This window comes from Rissa tridactyla, chromosome 1, assembly GCF_028500815.1.
Source record: "Rissa tridactyla isolate bRisTri1 chromosome 1, bRisTri1.patW.cur.20221130, whole genome shotgun sequence".
Classification (NCBI taxonomy): domain Eukaryota; kingdom Metazoa; phylum Chordata; class Aves; order Charadriiformes; family Laridae; genus Rissa; species Rissa tridactyla.
Window position 1 is genome coordinate 214,630,365 of NC_071466.1, and position 18,789 is coordinate 214,649,153.

At 44.7% G+C, this 18,789-nt stretch overlaps 1 protein-coding gene across 2 annotated transcripts in view; it reads left to right on the top strand.

Annotated features, from left to right (window-relative positions):
- Positions 1-18,789, top strand: part of SFMBT2 (Scm like with four mbt domains 2) — a 127,367-nt gene that overhangs the window by 89,533 nt on the left and 19,045 nt on the right. For both annotated transcript variants that reach the window (XM_054185975.1, XM_054185985.1), the window contains exons 12-16: positions 4,386-4,499; positions 5,805-5,847; positions 6,381-6,451; positions 7,565-7,704; positions 15,429-15,538. In XM_054185975.1, the coding sequence (XP_054041950.1) occupies positions 4,386-4,499; positions 5,805-5,847; positions 6,381-6,451; positions 7,565-7,704; positions 15,429-15,538 (478 nt within the window). The remainder of the gene's footprint in view (positions 1-4,385; positions 4,500-5,804; positions 5,848-6,380; positions 6,452-7,564; positions 7,705-15,428; positions 15,539-18,789) is intronic.

An 18,789-nucleotide genomic window follows, 5' to 3' on the forward strand; every position in this document is an offset into this window, starting at 1 on the left:
GCGTTTCAGCATCTCACAATGTGCGGTGCAATTTGTACAAGAGGAAAGGTCTCTAATCAAAGCCCTTAAAGTTAGCAAAAACATTGTCAGGTAACCCATAGTACTTCATCTATGCTAGCAGCTTGCTCTAAAATATAAGAAAGGCAGATATTCTGTGGTGTTTAGCTCTGTGAAAGTAGCATTATATGGTAGATGATGTCTCCATGATAAATCCGATTCTCAGAGATTTATAACTCAATTGCTACCTAAAGAGCTAAAGCTTATCAGGCCAAACCATTCAGGCTTCTTGTGTCTTTGCTGCTAAGCCTCGTGGTTTGGTCCATCTCAGATCTGAGGAGAGCAGAACTGCAGTTTGTGCCAAGACGCAGCAGAGGTGGGGGATGTGGGAGAGCTGGGTTGTCATCCTTCTCCATCCCTGACGTAGAGCTGTCACCCCGGGCACATTGTCTCCTCTGGGATTATCTCCAGAGCAGGTACGACTTTGCATCTTTGCTTTTGGTAGAGCTGCGTGCAGTGGCGGGTTTTGGGGTGTTTTCATCTGAGAAAACTGGTTACCTTCTGACTCGAGGTAGCTGAAGCGCGTCCACAGCCTGGCCTGGACACGGCAAATATTTTTGTTAAAGAGCTGGAATCAAGAGCTGGAATCAACACTTGTTTGAAATTCAGTTCTCCCTAAGGCTGTTGTCGAATTCACACCCATCTGGTCAAGGAATCTGACCCATTTTGGCAACTCCCCTTCTTAAATGGCCAGGTGCCTTCACTTTCATATGCAGATTTTATGGGATGTGCTGTGATACTTTCAAAGGGACTCCATGCTCACTAAACTCTTGTCCATTATAGTGGATAGGAAGTGCTGTTTCTTGGGTCTTTAAATAAACTAGTCCTGAAAAACCCTGGATAGAGGCAGGGAGAGAGCCACACACTCCCACCTTGCTCCCCTCCCTCATCTCTTTTTCCCTGCCTCTTACTCTTTTGATTTCTTAAAGGATGTTTTTTACATCTTGTTGTAAAAAAACCAAACCCTGTGTGCATCTCCTTGTCTTTTGGATTCTGATATATAGATGCTTTACACTTGTTTTATATCTCAATACCAGGAACAGAATGATCTGTAGTAAAAGGAAAAGATGCAAAAGACTGCAAAAATAAAAAGAAGTCTTTGCTGCTGTTGAAATACGTGATTACAGTATGCACAGCATTATGCTAAAACTAGGCATTAAAAAAACCCACACAAAACCCTGCTTGCAGAGTGCAGAGTTGTAAAATAAATGTGGCTTGAACTGTGGCATGTTTTTTTGGACTCCATTAATACACTATTGTTTCTAACTGATTATTTATATTCTGGTAGCAGCAAGACTCCCCAACTACCATGGGAGCCCATCGCCGAAGACCTCGGGTCCCACCATTTATCACGGGCGCGTCTGAAGCTTTCATTGTTGCCCTCCCAGTTTCGCTGTTTGACAGCCCAAACTGCAGCCGTAAAACAGGACGCAGTAGTTAAGCAGCGTCGAGTTAGACATGAGGGAACATTGCTTAATAAATCACGCTTTGTACAGTAGCAAAACTCTGTAAACTTGAGGGCGAGCGTTTAATGAGCAGCAGTATAGTTCCCCCGTGGTGGAAGAGGAGCGCAGGGATGATCCGCGGCTGTGCGCATCCCATCACTTTCTGCTACTTTATTACTCATCATCTGCATTGTTAATTTTTACTCGTTCATTTTAGATTTTAAAGCTGAAGCTTTCTGGTGTGAATTTATACAAGTAATAAACGCACACTCTCTGCACAGCCAAGGAATTTGAGGAAAACCCTTTTGTTAATCACTTCGCCAGGGAGGTTTTCCATAATTTTCCCTTTGAGTGTTTTGCAGAGTTGCTGCTCTACTGTGCCCCAGATTTGTGGTAGGAGAGTTTTTCTCACCCTATTCCCAATCTCCCTGTTCCCTTCTTTTCCTTTAACCTCTCAAGTCTCGTGGACACTTCTTAGTCTGAGAAGATGGCAGCATAAAATGCAGCAAATGAAACTAATGAGTCTTGAACAAGCTGTTTTCCACTTATATGAGTGAGGCCAGATGGAACAGCAAGGTGTCGGAAGTGGAAGGCAGGGTTATCAATTGCCAGCGGGAAGAAGCAGTGCCTGGGAGGACAGGGTAGCTGTGAATATGTCTTACAAGAGGAACAGCGGTGTTGCAGGAGAACAGACATCATGGTGCTCCCTTGCTCATCAGGGCAGCTGCAGCTGTAAACTTTGAAACCAAAATTTTTGTGTCCCATCTACCATTGTTTGCAAGCAGGAAAGCACATCTGATCTGTTTATTGGGTCAAATAACACTGTAGAACAGTTACAGTAGTGAAAATAATGGATTTTCCCAGATCTGGTGAAATTTCAGTGGGGATTGTGTTTATCTCTTGCTCGATCCATGACTTGCTCGCTTCATGCCGGTCTTGCCACTGATTTCAGCAGCTCTCACATCAGTTGCTTTGCTGGATTTGTGGCATTAGACAAAAATGTTTTGCCCACTGGAGAGCACAGCTTTCATTGGGTTCAAACTGAGCAGTGACCCCTTGGTATGTTTCTCGTGGAGGGAAATGCTTTTGCAGGGGATGCCAGCTCCTGGGCCCTCACATTGAGGCTCAGCCGCTCATATGAGCAGATTGTGTCCTGTATCGCGTGCCTTCATCCCATTCTCTTCCCTTCCCCATGTCCCAGTGAAATAGAGACCTTCTTCAATGTGTAATATGTGAACAAATGCAGGGCTCAGAGGAACACCATGAAGACATTCATGAATCTATGCAGACATCATGATTTCGTTTTTCTAATTATTTCCTCCAGCAGTGTGAGCACCAGCACCTATTTTCCTGCTTCCTTTGGGTTTTCATACAGCCACGCACTCTTAAAGTGCAGCAAGTTTATTACTAGAGACAAGATTGATCCAAATGCCGCGTCGCAGCCTCGATGCCGTTCCCATCGCAAAGTTCAATTACTGTTTCAATTACACTGCAAGCCCTTGATGAACATTCATTAGTGGGAAGTTCCCCGTAGTCATCTGGCTGTGCACAGTCGAACGCTGCTGCATTAAGCAGGAGGCAAAGATGCTGTAACAGATGCAAAGGCGAGGATGCTGCAGGGGAAGCTGCTGATCCTTTGGTCTCTTTTATTAGGAGATCATCTCATGCTGGTGCTGGAGATATAGGTTCTAGGGTGGAAATGGCAGAGGGAGGTGAAGTTGTTGACCAGGCTGTGCCAGCGCAGATGGACTTGAATTGGAGTAATTAAATGGTGTCTTGACTCAGGACCCAGGGTTGTTTTCAAAAGAACTCAAAGCCAGCAGGAGCATTTCCATTTGCTGCAATGGGCTTTGAGTGTGACCCACATAAACCAAAGACAGGAGAGTGTCTTCTAAAGGAGACGTAATAACCGAACTGAAGAGATTTGATTTAAGCAGAGATTTTCAATGGGGTTTTGGTGTCAGTATTATGTCAGAGATCTTAGTGCATCTGTCCCACTTGGCGTTTGAACGGAATGGAATGGAATGGAATGTGTTGGGTTGGAAGGGACCTTTAAAGGTCATCTAGTCCAACCCCCCTGCAGTCAGCAGGGACTTCTTCAGCTATATCGGGTTGCTCAGAGCCTCATCAAGCCTGGCCTTGAATGTCTCTAGGGATGGGGCCTCCCCCACCTCTCTGGGCAACCTGTGCCAGTGTCTCACCACCCTCATTGTAAAGAACTTCTTCCTAACGTCTAATCTAAACCTGCCTTGCTCTAGTTTAAAACCATTGCACTTTTTTTTTCTTTTACTTTTTTTTACTGCCTCTCCCTTGTTGGGTGATTAGGTGGTGTCGTAATGTAGGAGAATTTGTGGCACCTCTAGACAGAAGAGTGGTCATCTCTCACCCTTAAAAACAGTGACTCAGGGGCAGAACTACATGAAAAAGCTTCAGGGAGGCATTGGAGCATGAAGGTCTATCACATTAGCTATCATCCTGTTACAGCCCATGTGCACACTCTGGCCAGTAAGAGCAAGCACCCAACTGGCCTTCTGCTGACTTGCTTGTGCAACTCTACGAAAAAAACCAAAGGGGCAATCAGGGCGTCTTGTTGGGGAGAGTCATGCGTGTTTAACCTTACTGGCTTCTGCCTGCCTCACTGTGTGCTCAGTGTGCTCTTAATAGGGATTTTTCTCTGGAATCACATTGCACTGTAAATGCAACAGCCTTATCATTGCTGTCTGTGCAAAATTGAAGATGAAATGATGCCTGATTTTGATGCAGGGAAGCAGATTTATTTTTACGCGTTCCATCATTTGCTTCCCCCGGTTCATGATGAATGCTCGAATGGCTCTGAGCTTGGTATTCCCATGTCTAAATTACATTATAAATTTGTGTTTATAGGTTTACAGATGCCCTCTCCAGAGTACATAGTTGATGTAGAGTCTATGGACATTTTCCCAGTTGGCTGGTGTGAAGCGAATGCTTATAACCTAACTCCACCACACAAAGCTGTTTGTAAGTACATGGAAACCTCAAGCAGCGTAGATATTACATCAAGGTATTTATCAGGGAGTTTGTTTTACGTCTATAATCCAATTTTTGAAACTACCAACCTAACTAGCGGGCTGGTAACCAGGCTGTAAGTGTACTGTAATAAATAATAATAGATCTAATTAATGTTCAGACTCTGCAGCACTGGTATTACGTAATTTGCATTTGTCTGTGTGATCAGTCCATCTAAAAATGGGATTGTTAGCTCTGGGAAAGGGTCTTACGTGGTTTGGGGTTGCACAGTGTGGGTTGTGGGTTTGCGATGGGGTTGTCGGAGTAAAACCAGGTTTCGTTGCGCTGAGCCAAGTTCACTTGGGCAGCTGAGTGAATTCAGGACACAGGACCTCAAATTGGAAAAAAAACCCAACATAAAATATAGAGCGAAACGGACATAAAGAGGCCATCCAGGTGCTCCCTCTCCAAAACAGGATCTGCTCCATCTAAATTGGGAAATGTTTGCTGGCCTCCTGTGATGGAGATTCTGCCCCTTCCCAGGGTATCTATCCCGTTATTTCACTTCCCTGACCAGCTCGGAGATTTCCCTGGTGTTTAATTTAAATCTCTCCTGGCACAGTTAAGCCCGTAGTGTTTTGTCCTGCCTCCAGTGCGTAATAAGACCAATTTCTTTCCTTTCCATTTGCATTTGAAGGCAGTTCCTGAGTGCTCAGTGGCTGGGTGTCATTCTCCTGTTCCTCGCAGAAACTATCCAACCCCGAGCTCAAGCCACCAGACGAAAAATTAGCCTCGCTGTTTATATTAATTAACATCTGAAAGGCAAATTTTAAAATGTGTCAACCCTTTTGAAGAGTTAAATATGCTTAAGTTAAAAATCAGGCAGCCGGGGCCTAATTTGGGAGAATACTGCTATGGCAACATTATGCTGCCTTATCGCAATTTATAGCAAGGGATAAATTATGCTGGAGGTAATCATGCTTGTAAAATGTAATCCTATCCATATGTGTTTCTGTATGGAAAAATATTTGTGTTTTTATTTTAATTTTTTTTTATACTGATCCCATAAAACACAGTGTTAGCATTCCAGAGGAAAGATTAAATGTATTATTACGTGTTTAAAGTAGGTTTTAATGATGTAGTGACTTACTTAAAAAACACCCAGAAAAGATGGTGATAGTAATTAAGTACCATTTCATTGTGTTAGGAGTCATTTTATAGTCAGTGCATTTATACAGCTTTTTATGCGTTATGAATATACTTTATAGGACAGAAGGGTAAAAAACTATTTTTTTCTTCCTTGCTTCCTTTTTGCAGTGCGAAGGAAGAGAAGAATTGCAGTTGTGCAGCCAGAAAAGCAGTAAGTTTTTGTTACTTATGGTAATGCTTTTACAGAGATGCATCAGGTCTTCCAGAGGGATAATGCCCAGCAACTGAGTGACTTTGCTAACTACGGCCTCGATGCTGCAGCAGAGTTGGCAAGGGGGTTCCTTTAAATCTAAAATGTTTGCGAACATGTAAGAAAGCTTTTGCAATAGAAATATTTTACTAGCTGGGGCTGTGTAGCCAGTGACTGATGGCCAGTAAGGGATGCTTATGGAAGACGGATGTGTACCAGGAGGGCATTTCCCTGTCTAGTCCTTGCGGTTTCTAGAAACTAGAATTTAAGGGACCTAAGCATGAATATTTGCAGCCTGAAGGACTAAAGACTGTTTCTGGAGGAGTGATGGATCTGGCTCCTTCTTCTGCAATATGCAGGCCCTGGGCTATGATAAACTGTGTGAAAACAGGGTGGCATTTGAGGTATCTCTACCTCTTGATCCATCCTGAAGGCTAGTTCTGCCCCTTTGCCCCATCTGACACTATTAAATAGACCAAATTGCTGTTTAACAGGTTGCCATCCACAGTGCCTGTTGAGAAAATACCTCATGACCTCTGCCCGGTTCCTCAGCCAGACACAACAGGTAAAGCTGCTTGGCGCCAGCAGGATCTTTATTTCAAGGACCTGTTGCCTGTAAGGAGGGGGATGACCCCAAAAAGGGAATGAGGATGTCATATGGTTGGGGAGATGGGACCACATCCTCAGGGGGTGTGAGGTGGCGTGGACCCACCAACAGTGCGAGGAGTCTCTGATGTACAGCACGTGAGGGTCTGGTTTCCCATGTGCGAACGTCGTGTCTTGCTGGGGTTATTGGAGTTCCCCTGCAGCTTGCCCATTTCAGCTAACGATGTTAGGGCCAGGCTAATGAAACCCTGGTGGAGATGGATGCGGCTTTTTAATTGGCATCCATGAAATTGCTTACACCAGGGCTTAATGGGTCCCTGTGTTGGCATCAAGTCTGTGTGGCACGGCTGCTACTTCTGGTAACGGCAAATGTTTGTCCCCTTTAGCAATGGCAGGAGGCTCTGAGAGTGCAATATTCATCCAGTTAATTGCGTAGACTCTGCAGGAGGGGCAGGATTTAACTCCCTTTATTTCAGCAGGCTGCAGGACACACAGTGGCATCTGAGCCAGCATCCCAGGGCCCCGTTACAATCAAATAGGGAGAAACAGACTCTTTTTGGGTACGATAACCAAAAAATGGATAACCACTTGGATGGCACGTGAACCACATTTAATAGTACCCAGTTCTGTCCATACGTTATAAGGGATCCAGAGTAATCAGCCCGGACAAAGAGAGCTGCTCTGTAGATCCATGTTGGTCAGGGGGATGGCACCGCAGTGCTTACTGGGTTGGACAGTAGCTGAACAGGGGTTTGTAGAGCTCTCCACCTGAATTTTCTCCCTGAGCGTATTCCATATTTGTGAGAGGCAGCTAATATGTTCCCTTTCTGGCAGGTTGCACCTAAGTCACTCGTGTCCATCTGCTAAATCAGTTGCTATTAAAAGCACTTGCTTTTCTCATGTTGGAGGGATTCGAGTAGCAGAGGCTTCTCTACGTCCTGCCCCAGGGAAGGCTTCTTCATGCCTCCTTTACTCTTCTCCCCTCCTTCCCACACCCAGGAGGAAGAAGAAGGGTCCTTGATTTATTGTACGAAAGCGCTACACGCACATCAACACTACTTTCTCCTTGCAGGCACCATCAATGGGAGATACTGCTGCCCCCAGCTCTACATCAACCACCGCTGCTTCTCAGGTCCATATTTAAACAAAGGCAGAATAGCAGAGCTACCTCAGTCTGTCGGGCCTGGCAAGTGCGTGCTGGTCCTCAAAGAGGTACGGCTCAGCTATCTTTTGGGGGGACTTCAGGGGAAGACATGGGTCGTGGGTTGCTAGGCCTAGAATTTGAAAAGAAGGCACCCAAAATTGTTCTGGAGCTCTGCAGTGGTTTCCATAAGTTAAAACTGCAAGCTGGGAAGAGAGGGTAGGTATGTGCATTGCAAGTTTTGATGGGAGAGGTGACATTTTTGAAACATGGGACGTTCTGTTAGTTGGGAGCAAGTTTCATCTAACTGTGGCTACTGTGCAAGCGAATTAATGTTCTGACCAGAACCATCACCAAAGAGGATCTCTCTAGTTGTTGCTATGAACCTGTTTCACAGCATCCATGGTGCCAGTGGGACAGCAGATTCAGTGCGGATGACACCTTTGTATGTGTGACCATGGTCCGATGGGGCCCAAACCATCGGGATCCAAAGTGAACAGGACAAAAGGCCAAGAAGGGGGGTGTGTGATGTCCTGAGTGGAAGCTGTGGTGTGCCCAGCTCTTGCTGAATGTGTATGTGGCAGAGTACAATCATGTGTTCACTTCATCCTGACCAAATCAGTGCTTGCTTTGGGCCAAATTCAGAGTGTTGAGGGCTTGCTGTTGACCTCAGAGAAAAGCTAGCTTGTCTGAAAACAATGCATAAATATTTTCCACACATTACAGTCCATATGCAGATGAGAAGCAACATGGGTCCAGGTGCCAGGGGACAGCAAAATGGTACTGTTGGATAAGTAAGGTGCCGTTGTTGTCTTAGACACCATTTCAGTTTGACCTGGGTCTTCTAGAAATCCAGATCTTCCAGCTTTCAGATCTCTACCGCTATGAACCCCTCTTGATGTGGATGCAGGGGCATATCTGAGGTCCCTTTGCCCTTGGTGGAAAGGCATGGGAACTTCTAGGTCTCCATTTGTCTGATGTATTTGCAAGATGCTCAGTGCCCAGCTCAGGGTGCTTGCAGTTGTCTGAAATGAGGTGAATCCCAGCCCTGAACAGGAACACCGGAAAGGTGAGATTCCTCCCAAATCACCCGTCTCTTTTGAAGATACCTCTGTACTGTACTGTACTGTACACTGTCACTGGGAGTGACTCCCGTGTCCCCATTCAGTTCCTCATCACCTACATGCCCTGCTTTATACACAACAGCACTGCTGTTTGTCTTGCATGGTTGAAGGCAGGGCTGTGAAGAGCGCCCAGTAATCCAGCTGCCTGTGCAGGTGGGACATTTGCGTCTCAAAGAAGCAAGTCAAAAATAGCCCTCAGCAGAAAGCAGGATAAAGTGGTTGCAGAGCAAAAGTTGACAGCTGCCAAGTTTGAAAGCAAGTCCATAGCGGTTTGCTGGTGGGGAGCATTAGCAATCTGCTGCTACTTGAAAAACAGGCAATGAAAAGCAACATGGGGGAAACATGAGGCATACACAGTCAATACTTATGCTAATGTTTGTTCCTCTTTTCCTGCTGGAATTTGGATTTTGAAAACATAAGCAGTGCAAAGCTTCTGCCAGGTCCTCCCCTAGTATCTTAGGGCTTTGCTGCACAGACTAACACTGGCTTCTCCAAATTCTTCAAGAATGGGACTAATTATCAACTGTGGAAAGCAACCCGAGTCTCCTACAGAAAGGCTGTTTTCTCTTGCTGTGCCTCCTTACAGAATTACTTGCTGAACAAGCAAATAGTGTCAATGAGACATGGGCATCTTGCTTTTGGAGACATGAATGACGTACCAAGGAGCAGGACAATGGCAACGGCCGGGCATTGGTCAGTGTTAAGTTGTAGATAAATTCAAGCTCATTCTGTCCACGGGGACCAGGTCCAAATTCTGGTAAAGAGTGAAGAGAAGACATTCAGGGTGTTGCTGTAGGGGAGATACACCTGGTTTCTATCAGCTGCTGCTGAGACAAGAAAGGTGTTCAACAGCTCAGAGAACCATGGGCAGGGGCAGGATAGGGGTACCCAGCACGCAGAGGAGGCGAGCAGTGGCAAAGAAGACATCCCTGCATCGAGTTGAAGATCGGTAGCAGCTGCCAGAGCACCCAAAAGGACTGCAGAGCTGAGTGGTGAGAACAGTGCAGGACATATCTCCTCTAGCCCAAGACCACGACCACAAGGCTTTGCAGAGCTCACAAGGGTCCCCATCCCTCCGAACCCAGTCTTGGTGCTGAGCTTGAGGCCTTTGTCTCGCTTTACACTCACTGATGATGTGGCCCAGAGAATGCAAATGCATTGTAATTATCTCTCTCTCACTATATAGGAAAATTGCAGGCCGTTGTAAATTATGCATCAGCATAACTTGTCTGGAATAGATAAATTATACATGGGCTTTACATCGGCAACACACAGGGGAGGGTGGGAAAGACAACTCAAAGCAACAGCTACGAAGGAAAAGTGGAGTCAGTAGCAGTCTGGCGAGAGCTTTTTAAATCACCCCAGTCTCCAGCCATAACTCACTGCCTTTAGATGCGCTCTAGTTAAAAATCTGTGCTGGTTGCCAGCCAGTTCACAGTGGGCATGTCCATGATAGAGATGCTGCTGTGTTTGGCACTTGATGGAAACCCCAGACTAAAAACAGCTGAACAACCAAGTCCTGCCCCATTCCTCAGCCTGGATTACCTAAAGCAAGAGAGCAGATGTCCTCTCCCTGCTAGCACCAGGTGATGGGAGATCTTGCTCCTGGCTGGGTGCTGAGGGAGTGGCTCCCCATCCTCTGCTTTCCTCCACGCTCAACCGTGAGGGTCGTATCAAGAAATGCAGCACAACTGTAGTTCATGATCGTAGAAGCATAGAATGGTTCGGGTTGGAAGGGACCTTAAAGATCTAGATGTAGTTCCAACCCCTCTGCCATGGGCAGGGACATCTCCAGACACCTAGACCAGGCTAGTGATGCTCCCCAGCCCTCTTTTTCACCAAGGCCATGTCCTTCTGTACCTCCATCACTGATGCAGTGAAGCATCATCCGGGATGCAGCTCCAAACAACCTGGTGCTACCAGCCTGGATGCGAATATTGAGACAGCTGTGGGTCAGTACTGCTTGGCTCTGGATCAAACAATGTTAGGAGATACCCTTATAGTGTGGAGTAGGAGCATCTCCTTCCATTTGAGTGGTCTGGGCTCTTCTCACCTGAGGTGTCGAGAGAGGAGCAGCATGGGTAGGTTTGCTTTTGTGCAGCGCCTCTTTTCCAGCAGAACAGGCATTTCTGCCGAGTTCTGCGTTCTTGCTGCATCCCCCTGATTTCTGCCCAGTGGCTTTGTCCTGGTGTTGGATTCAGAGGTTGTGAGCTCTGCAGGGGGGAAGCTGCTTAGATGCCTTCTAGAATGGCAGACCTTGAACGACATGAGATCTTCCAGCAAACTCTTGAGAGCGAGTGCAACTTATTTGGTAGTATGACCAAATTTCAATTTTGTGCATGTTTGTGTGCGTATATCCGTGCATCCGTGCAAAGCCTCAGGTGACTGACGGGTAACTCTTGTGGTGCCTGTTGCCAAACTGATTTTTAAAGCCTAGCGGTTCATTATTCCTGGTGCCAGCACAAGCCTCGGCTGAGACCAGTGGTTTATTGTGATTTATTTCACTCCAAGAGGCCAGTGAGGTGGTAATGCCTGTTGTTTAACATCATCTGCGAAGCTTTTCTCATTCCTGAGATACTTGTTTGGAAAAGAAGTCGAAACTTGGAGCCAAATGCAGTATCAACTATTGCTATCCAGCAACTGCATCTGGGCTGAAAAATAGTGACTGTATAGTAGCTAAGATATGCAATGAATGCTAACTTTAAGTTAAATTAAAATAAACACGTTGTCAGCTTTAGATTCAGTTCTTGGGTCAGAATATCTAAAAACGTACTTCTGAATAGCTCTTTCCATCTGTGCCAACAACTTACCACGGCAACATTGTAAACCAAAATGAGGTGTCTTTTTAAGACTTCAGGTGATCTATGACCCACCATATCTTAGGGAAATATGCTGTAAAGATTAATTAGCCTCAGTGCTCTTTTTCTCTCTTTAAAAAGAAAATGGACTTAATGTGACTGTCCAACTGATGCAAACAGGAGAAATCAGGCAGCACTTATGAAGGAAGGCTATTGCACTCTGCAACTTGGATTTTTTTGGAGCACAGCATGAGTTCTTAGGAGAAATTTGCATAATTAAATCATGGTGCTCAGAAAATTAAGTAGCTTCTACTGAGCCTTACGTGTATGATTGAGCCGGGCTGATAGCATTATCATTAGTGATTGGGTACGGTGTTGGAATGGCAGAAACCTCTGTAGTCTGGAAAGATATAAATGCATTTCTGCAAGAGGGTTCACTAACATCCTCCTCAAGACTGCTCTGTGGACTTAAGCTCATCAGTGTAGTTACTCCAACTTAGGGTCTGGACATCTGTGTTTTTGAAATGTCACAAACTCATAAGCATGTCAACACTTCAGTGCTACAATCTTGACTGTGACGAAAGTGCACTTTTAGATGCTTGATCATCTAATGAAAGAATCCCAAAGAACTCTCCTTTCCCTTCTCTCTCTGTCCCACAGACACATCGTTATTCCAAAGAAAAGAAAATAACTTTTTATTGTCCTGCCTGAGGCTAGCCTGGGAGTTAGGGTCTCTCCTGTTAGGTAGGAGGTGTGGGCTCACATCTCAGGTGGAGGAGGGAAATTTAGTTTCTCCTCACAAGGATTCTAATCTTGAACAGCAGAAGAGGTAACAGTGTTTTGAACTTTACCTCGTCACTGATACCTCCTGAGAAGGCTTCATCCAGGGTTGGGACCATTAATGAAGAGGGGTGGAGAGATGGGAAATGTGTGAATACCAAAAAAGCTATGAGGGGAAGAAAGGTGCTGGACTGCCCAGTGGCATCAGGAACATCTAGATATGCTCAGAAAAGGGCCCTTGCGCACTTGAAAATCTGTGACATGGAAGACTTTATAGCTAAAATGTCAGGTGCTTATAAGGTTGGGTGGAAGCTTGTGGTGGTGCTGTGTGCTCATGCTCACTGATGTGGCTCCAGCCGATTTGACTCTGAAAATCCAAAGTTCAGCAGTATCAAAATCAAACCTCGTAGATGTGTAAATCCTTCTGCTCCTCTCTCCAGGGGAGGTTTAGATTGGATATTAGGAAAAATTTCTTCACAGAAAAGGTTATCAAACATTGGAAGAGGCTGCCCAGGGAAGGGGTGGAATCGCCATCCCTGGAGGTATTTAAAAGACAGGTAGATGTGGTGCTGAGGAACATGGTTTAGTGGTGGTTTTAGCAGTGTTGGGTTGATGGTTGGGCTTGATGATCTGAAAGGTCCCTTCCAACCTAGACAATTCTATGATCCTGAGGCATAGCTGGCTGCACCCAAACCATTCCTGCTGGAGACGGCTGAAAATAAACTACCAAAATCTCAGACGGGTCACAGTCCAGCCAAAGGGAGTTTAGTCAATCAGAGCAAAATTTGACCAGTCTGATACGGGTGCAGTAACTTTCCATCTCCAGAGAAAGTTGGAAACTGGCAAGTTGGAAACTGGTCCAGGTTTCTTCGCTGTTTTTGCTTTAATCACAGCTAATTCTTCCACAGGAAACAAAGTGTTCTTTTTTCTCCCTAGTGTTTAATGGTGTGTAATATGAAGTGATAATGTTGTTAGATGGTAACACTGGTAACGTGGTGATGGACTCCTGCTGTAGGGTATAATGCCAAACTTAGTGACTTTTTTGAGATACAAGAAGAGTAAAATCCAAAGCTTTTTTTTTTTTTTTTTTTAAAAAAATTATTCCCTTAAAGGGAAATGATTACTCTTACAAAACGCTCTTTTTTTTAAACTGAGTTTAGATGTTTACAGAGTCCTGCTGATGACAAGCCAGCTTTGAGAAAAGTCCTGGTACTGTGAGTGTCTTTGCAGGGCTGGAGTTGATTAGGAGTCTGGGATAACACCCAAGCATGGCCAAACTGTTATTTGCGGGGTTGGGTTTTCTTTTCTTGCTTGTTTCCTAACTGTTCTGACAACCCATACAAACACCATCACCCTGATAAAGGAGCAAGACAGCACTGTTTGTGGGAATTGCTCAGCAAGAGACGCTTGCTTTCTGCTCCCAGCTTTCCCAGCAGCAAGCAGGGTGAGTGTAGAAGTGTGCTGAAGGAGAACTTTCCCAACCAGCTCCTGTGTGGACATTAAATAACTCCCTGGATGTGCTCAACAAGAGGGGAGAACATCTGAGCTGTGAATGGCCGTAGGAGCTATCCAAGCACTTGATGTTTTTTGAAAACCCACCTTTGGTTTGCCTGCATTGAGTGTCTGTGCCAGAGACCAGTGGCCCATCAGACTGTATGGTGAGAAGCAGGCAAGAAAAGATGCGGACGAGCAACTGGATGGGCTCCCTCAGAAGGTTTCTTTTGTTCCCTTGTGAATTCAGTATGGCTTAGTAACTAGTGTGGAGGGTTGTGTGATGGTATGAGAGAGCTGTGGGTAAACCTGTGTTGTAGTTTCCCCTTGTGTGAGATAGGGAATGTGCTCCTCCCCTTCCTCATAGAGTGCTTTGAGATGCACAGACGATCACAGCTAAACCGGACGTTAGTGCTAATATTAGGAGTTGCTTTAGATGTCTCTAATCACACTTTTTTGAAAAGCAGCTCGAGTAACATTTCCAAAGGCCCAATGATAAATCAGGTTTTGCATCTAGTAAATAACCGAGCCAGACAACGCAAATCACTGCAACTTTACATGGTACTATGCAGCATTAAGTAAAGCCCTTGCCTGAAGGGCTTCATTCATCCTATGAGGTTTTCAAAGGATAGAAAATCCTCAGGTTCCTGGATTAAAAAAAAAAAACAGGGAAAAAAAAAAACAACCCAAAACATAAACACATTGCTCTTTGCAATATGACCTAGTCAGTTTTTAATTTCTGGTGAAGCACGTTCATGGGTGCTGGGGAAAGTTAAAGCTCCTCATACTGAAATCATTTGCAGTCCCCCGAAGAATTAAGAACAGGCATTAAGTAAAGAGCTAAATTATATCAAAACCAATCCAGACTCACTGTGGGGTCATTCATGTACGTACAATGCAGAGTGTTCAAACACATGGTCTGGTGCTGTTAAGAGATGTGTTTTTCTTATATTTAGCTCCTTAGGCCAAGTGCAGACTATTAAAGCTTGGATTCCCTGAGCCAATAGTAGGAATCATTTTTATTCTCAGAGGCATTGGATTAAATGGACTGGCAGATGTGTTTTGAACAGAGTGGACACACACTGGGTTTCAGGCACACCTCCTGCAAACTCTTTTTGTGTAGACTTTGTTAATATTCTGTTAATACAGTCAAGGCACGCAGCACTCAGATGCTTAAGCATATTGCTGACCTCAGGTATGTGAATTTCCCCTTTAGTGTGTAAAAGTACACACAACTGTACCTCGTTGAACCATCAGAAGTATTTTAATTTTTTATTAAATTAAGCCACTATGAATGGAATCAGCTTTGGGTGAGAGGGTCTGTCTCAAAGAAAAATACTGATTAACAGAAGATCTTTGGGGTTAGCTAGCAGCCTTTAATTCAGTCACCGTATCAGATCGATGTGTCATCTCCAATATGTTTGGCACATTGATCTAATCTCGGAGCCCTTCTCATTGCATCTGGCACTTAACTCTGTGTGGCCTTGAACCTAACTTGACACCTGTAAGCTGCTCCTGCCTATACAGCACCTGGGCTTATATTCAGTGTGGTCAAGGACTACTTTTAAACCCATCAGTGTTGTCGGTTTTGTCTCTCAATAGGTTCTCAGCATGGTGATCAATGCAGCCTACAAGCCAGGGAGTGTTTTACGAGAACTGCAGCTAGTGGAAGACCCTCAGTGGAATTTCCAAGAGGAAACGCTTAAAGCAAAGTAAGTCTTCAGGGTGTGCTCTTTTATTTGTGAGGCTTCAAAAATGGAACTGGCTGGGGGAAGGAAAAAAAAAAAGAGAACAAAAGATTTCTTCTACTGTGAGAGTTTTACTTTTCTAATTGTCGTTTTGCTTCATTGAATTATTTAACTCATTCCATAGCAACTTAAGAAATGAAATATTCACGTGAACAGTTCATTTCTATTGTCTTTCTCCAAGCAGCCATCCAGATTTTGATGAAAAATGCCATGTTTATTCAGTGAAGTCCTGAGTTTTATGATAAGCTGTTCCTATAAGCTTGGCTATTATTGAATTAACTCAATTCCTGACTTTCTAAATGTAGGAGTATTACTGCTTTTAATATAGAGCCTGTCACTCTAATGCAGAAAAACCTGTCGAGAATGAACGGAAGGCACAAAGAAAAAGTGCAAACAAAATAGCAGGAACACATTTTAAGTAGGGAATATGGAATTAAGATCAAGATTTGAGGCCTTTCTAAAATATATGCTTCCATTGTCATCTAAACAACACTTACAAAAATGGTGTATCTAGAAGATACTCAATTTCCCCTTCCAACTTGAAAATTTACCTGTTTATGTCTTCTTTATGTAATGGGCACTGCACTTAGGATGTGTTTCAACAGCCATTGTCTCTCTGATGGAGGGGAGTCTCATCTAAGGTCTCTCCAGAGTCCCTCCAAAGAGCAATTCTTCCCACTTCAAGACGGATGTCAATAGTTCTTTGAAGACAGGTCTCTCCATTGATTAACTTGGTCACCTTGACTTTTTGAGTACTGAAGTTAAATGCAGTGAATCTCACCCTTTATACTGAACTCTGTTACTCCTTTTCAAATAAAAGCAAATTTCTCTTGGTTATTTGAAACAATTGTCTGTTAAACATGGCACTATTGATTGCTATTGTATTTGATCTTTGGCCATGCAGATATTGCAGAAAGCTGATGTGTGCTCTGGTTGAGGGACAGAATTGAGAACCTTTTATTCTGCATACTCAGAAACTGCTTTTCTAAAGGAGGATTGCAATTAGAAATGAATAGCTACTAGAAAATCCTATTTTTAATTTGCTTCTTTCACCCATGTGGAAAGTCATGTTTTTGTGTTTGTCAATGGAAATTTTGTGGATGGAAATCTAAAAGTCATCCTTGCGCATGCAGATTTTCATTAAAAGCAAGTTATCATCCATGACCTGGTTTTCATTGATTCCAGGCTCCCTCACCTTGTAGTGGCAAATATTGTATAATGCACTTCTACAGGTACTTAGCAATTGTGAAATCAAGCTGTAATGCCCCAGCTTAATGTCCTGTCCCTCAAAGGCTTGAGCTTACAGGCAGTTTTCCTATTAGCAGTATCCAAATAGGACTTTGTTGGGCTTTCTCATTTGAGTGTGGGGATCCGCCTTGTGCAAAAGCAGCAGTATCTAGTTCTTAAGGCTGCTGCAATCCTTATTTCTTATGGAAGGCAGCCTGGAAAACATTTAACTGACCGTCAAGTGCAGGGATGTCTTGTCCTTGATAGCTCTGTCTGCAGCCCAATCCACTGAGACCCCAGGCAGCTGGCTGACTCCGGGTGTGCTTACACCAGGAAAGCCAACTCAGTTATAAGTACATGGGCTGCTAGAGATGGTCACTCATCCGTATCACATCAACCACTTATCCTTCCTCACTGTTGCCTGATGTGCTAATCATACTCTAATGAGCACTTCCATCTCTGTTACCTTCCTCCGAGACGCTTCTGCACATTCGTTCCTGTATCTGTTTCCTCCTCCCATCTATTTAGCAGGGCAGCCAGGATATATATCTGGGATGTATCTTGTATCCACATAGCCTGCCAGATAAAAGTATACCAGCACTTTCCAACAAGGAGGATTTGTATTTTATGCTGGTCAGCCAGTCACAAGCTGTGTGCGTGTTCCTATATGATGGCTACCCTGGGGTAGGCAGCAATCTCAGCTCTTTAGCGAGTCGAGCAGCATCTTTCAACTTTGTCAAGCCACAGAATGGGTCATTACAGGCTCAGAGCTGGGACAGCAAGTTTTGGAGTGACTTCCAAGCGTACAAATGTATTCTCAATCAGTGTGGCATTGTCCTCTGAGGAGACAGAGCTCATGGAGCTGGACAGCATTGGATGTTAGGAAAAATTTCTTCACAGAAAGGGTTATCAAACATTGGAAGAGGCTGCCCAGGGAAGGGGTGGAATCACCATCCCTGGAGGTATTTAAAAGACAGGTAGACGGGGTGCTGAGGGACATGGTTTAATGATGGTTTTGTCAGAGTTAGGTTGATGGTTGGACTCGATGACCTTAAAAGTCCCTTCCAACCTAGACGATTCTATGATTCCATGATTCCATCTGGCTTTTGAGGCTGGAGCTCTCTTCACAGAGTGGTGCTGTCTGGTCATACCAACTTGCCTGCGGGTAGTTTGAGTACTTCTAAGAGTGGATTGACAGAGGGTAGACATGCCCTAAGACTGTCTGGCTACCGTAGGACTTCCTTCTTTTTTCCTTCCTGACATTGGTTAATCCGCTTCGTCAAGAAGCGTATCAGGGTTTTAATTGCATGTGGTTGGAAAAGAAAACATGCTCATGAAATCAGTTACCCTGGGATGCGCAAACAGCACATGACACGTTACATCAGGTGTGACAGTCAGTTGTGCTCCAGAATCTTAAACAGAGACCTGTAACGAGCAAACGCCTGTCTACACCGACTTCCAGCTACACCATCTCCCAGTGGTGTCGTGCTGCTAATGATGACAGCTCTACAGCCAGCTGGAGTGTCTGTGCTGTAATGTGACATGTCGTGTCACCGCCTTCCTTCTGATGTAAACTGACAACTCCTTGGATCTTGACAACGTTGTTGTTTGTTTGTGGCGGCAGCTGCAGTGGGGTAGAGCAAAGAGGAGGGAGGAGGATGGTGAGGAGAAAGCTGTTTTTTACACTGGCCCAAATGCCCAATTGTGCACGGCCAGGAATGCCTTATCTCAGTCCTAGGGCAACCTGCATTTACTTTACTCTGCTGTCATGAGTGACCAGCTCAGAATCAATTACAGTAGCCTCGCAAAGAAGATAAACAATTTAGATTGTCTGGAGAGATGTGTCTGCAATGTGTGATGGTAGTCGCTTCCCATCAGCGCTTCTGGCTCCCTGTGAAAACAGTCAAACCCGATTTATTGGTGATCATGACTTAGAAACGTCAGGCCCGATCTTCTGAACGCCCGTGAGGGCCAGCCAAGGCTGTGGG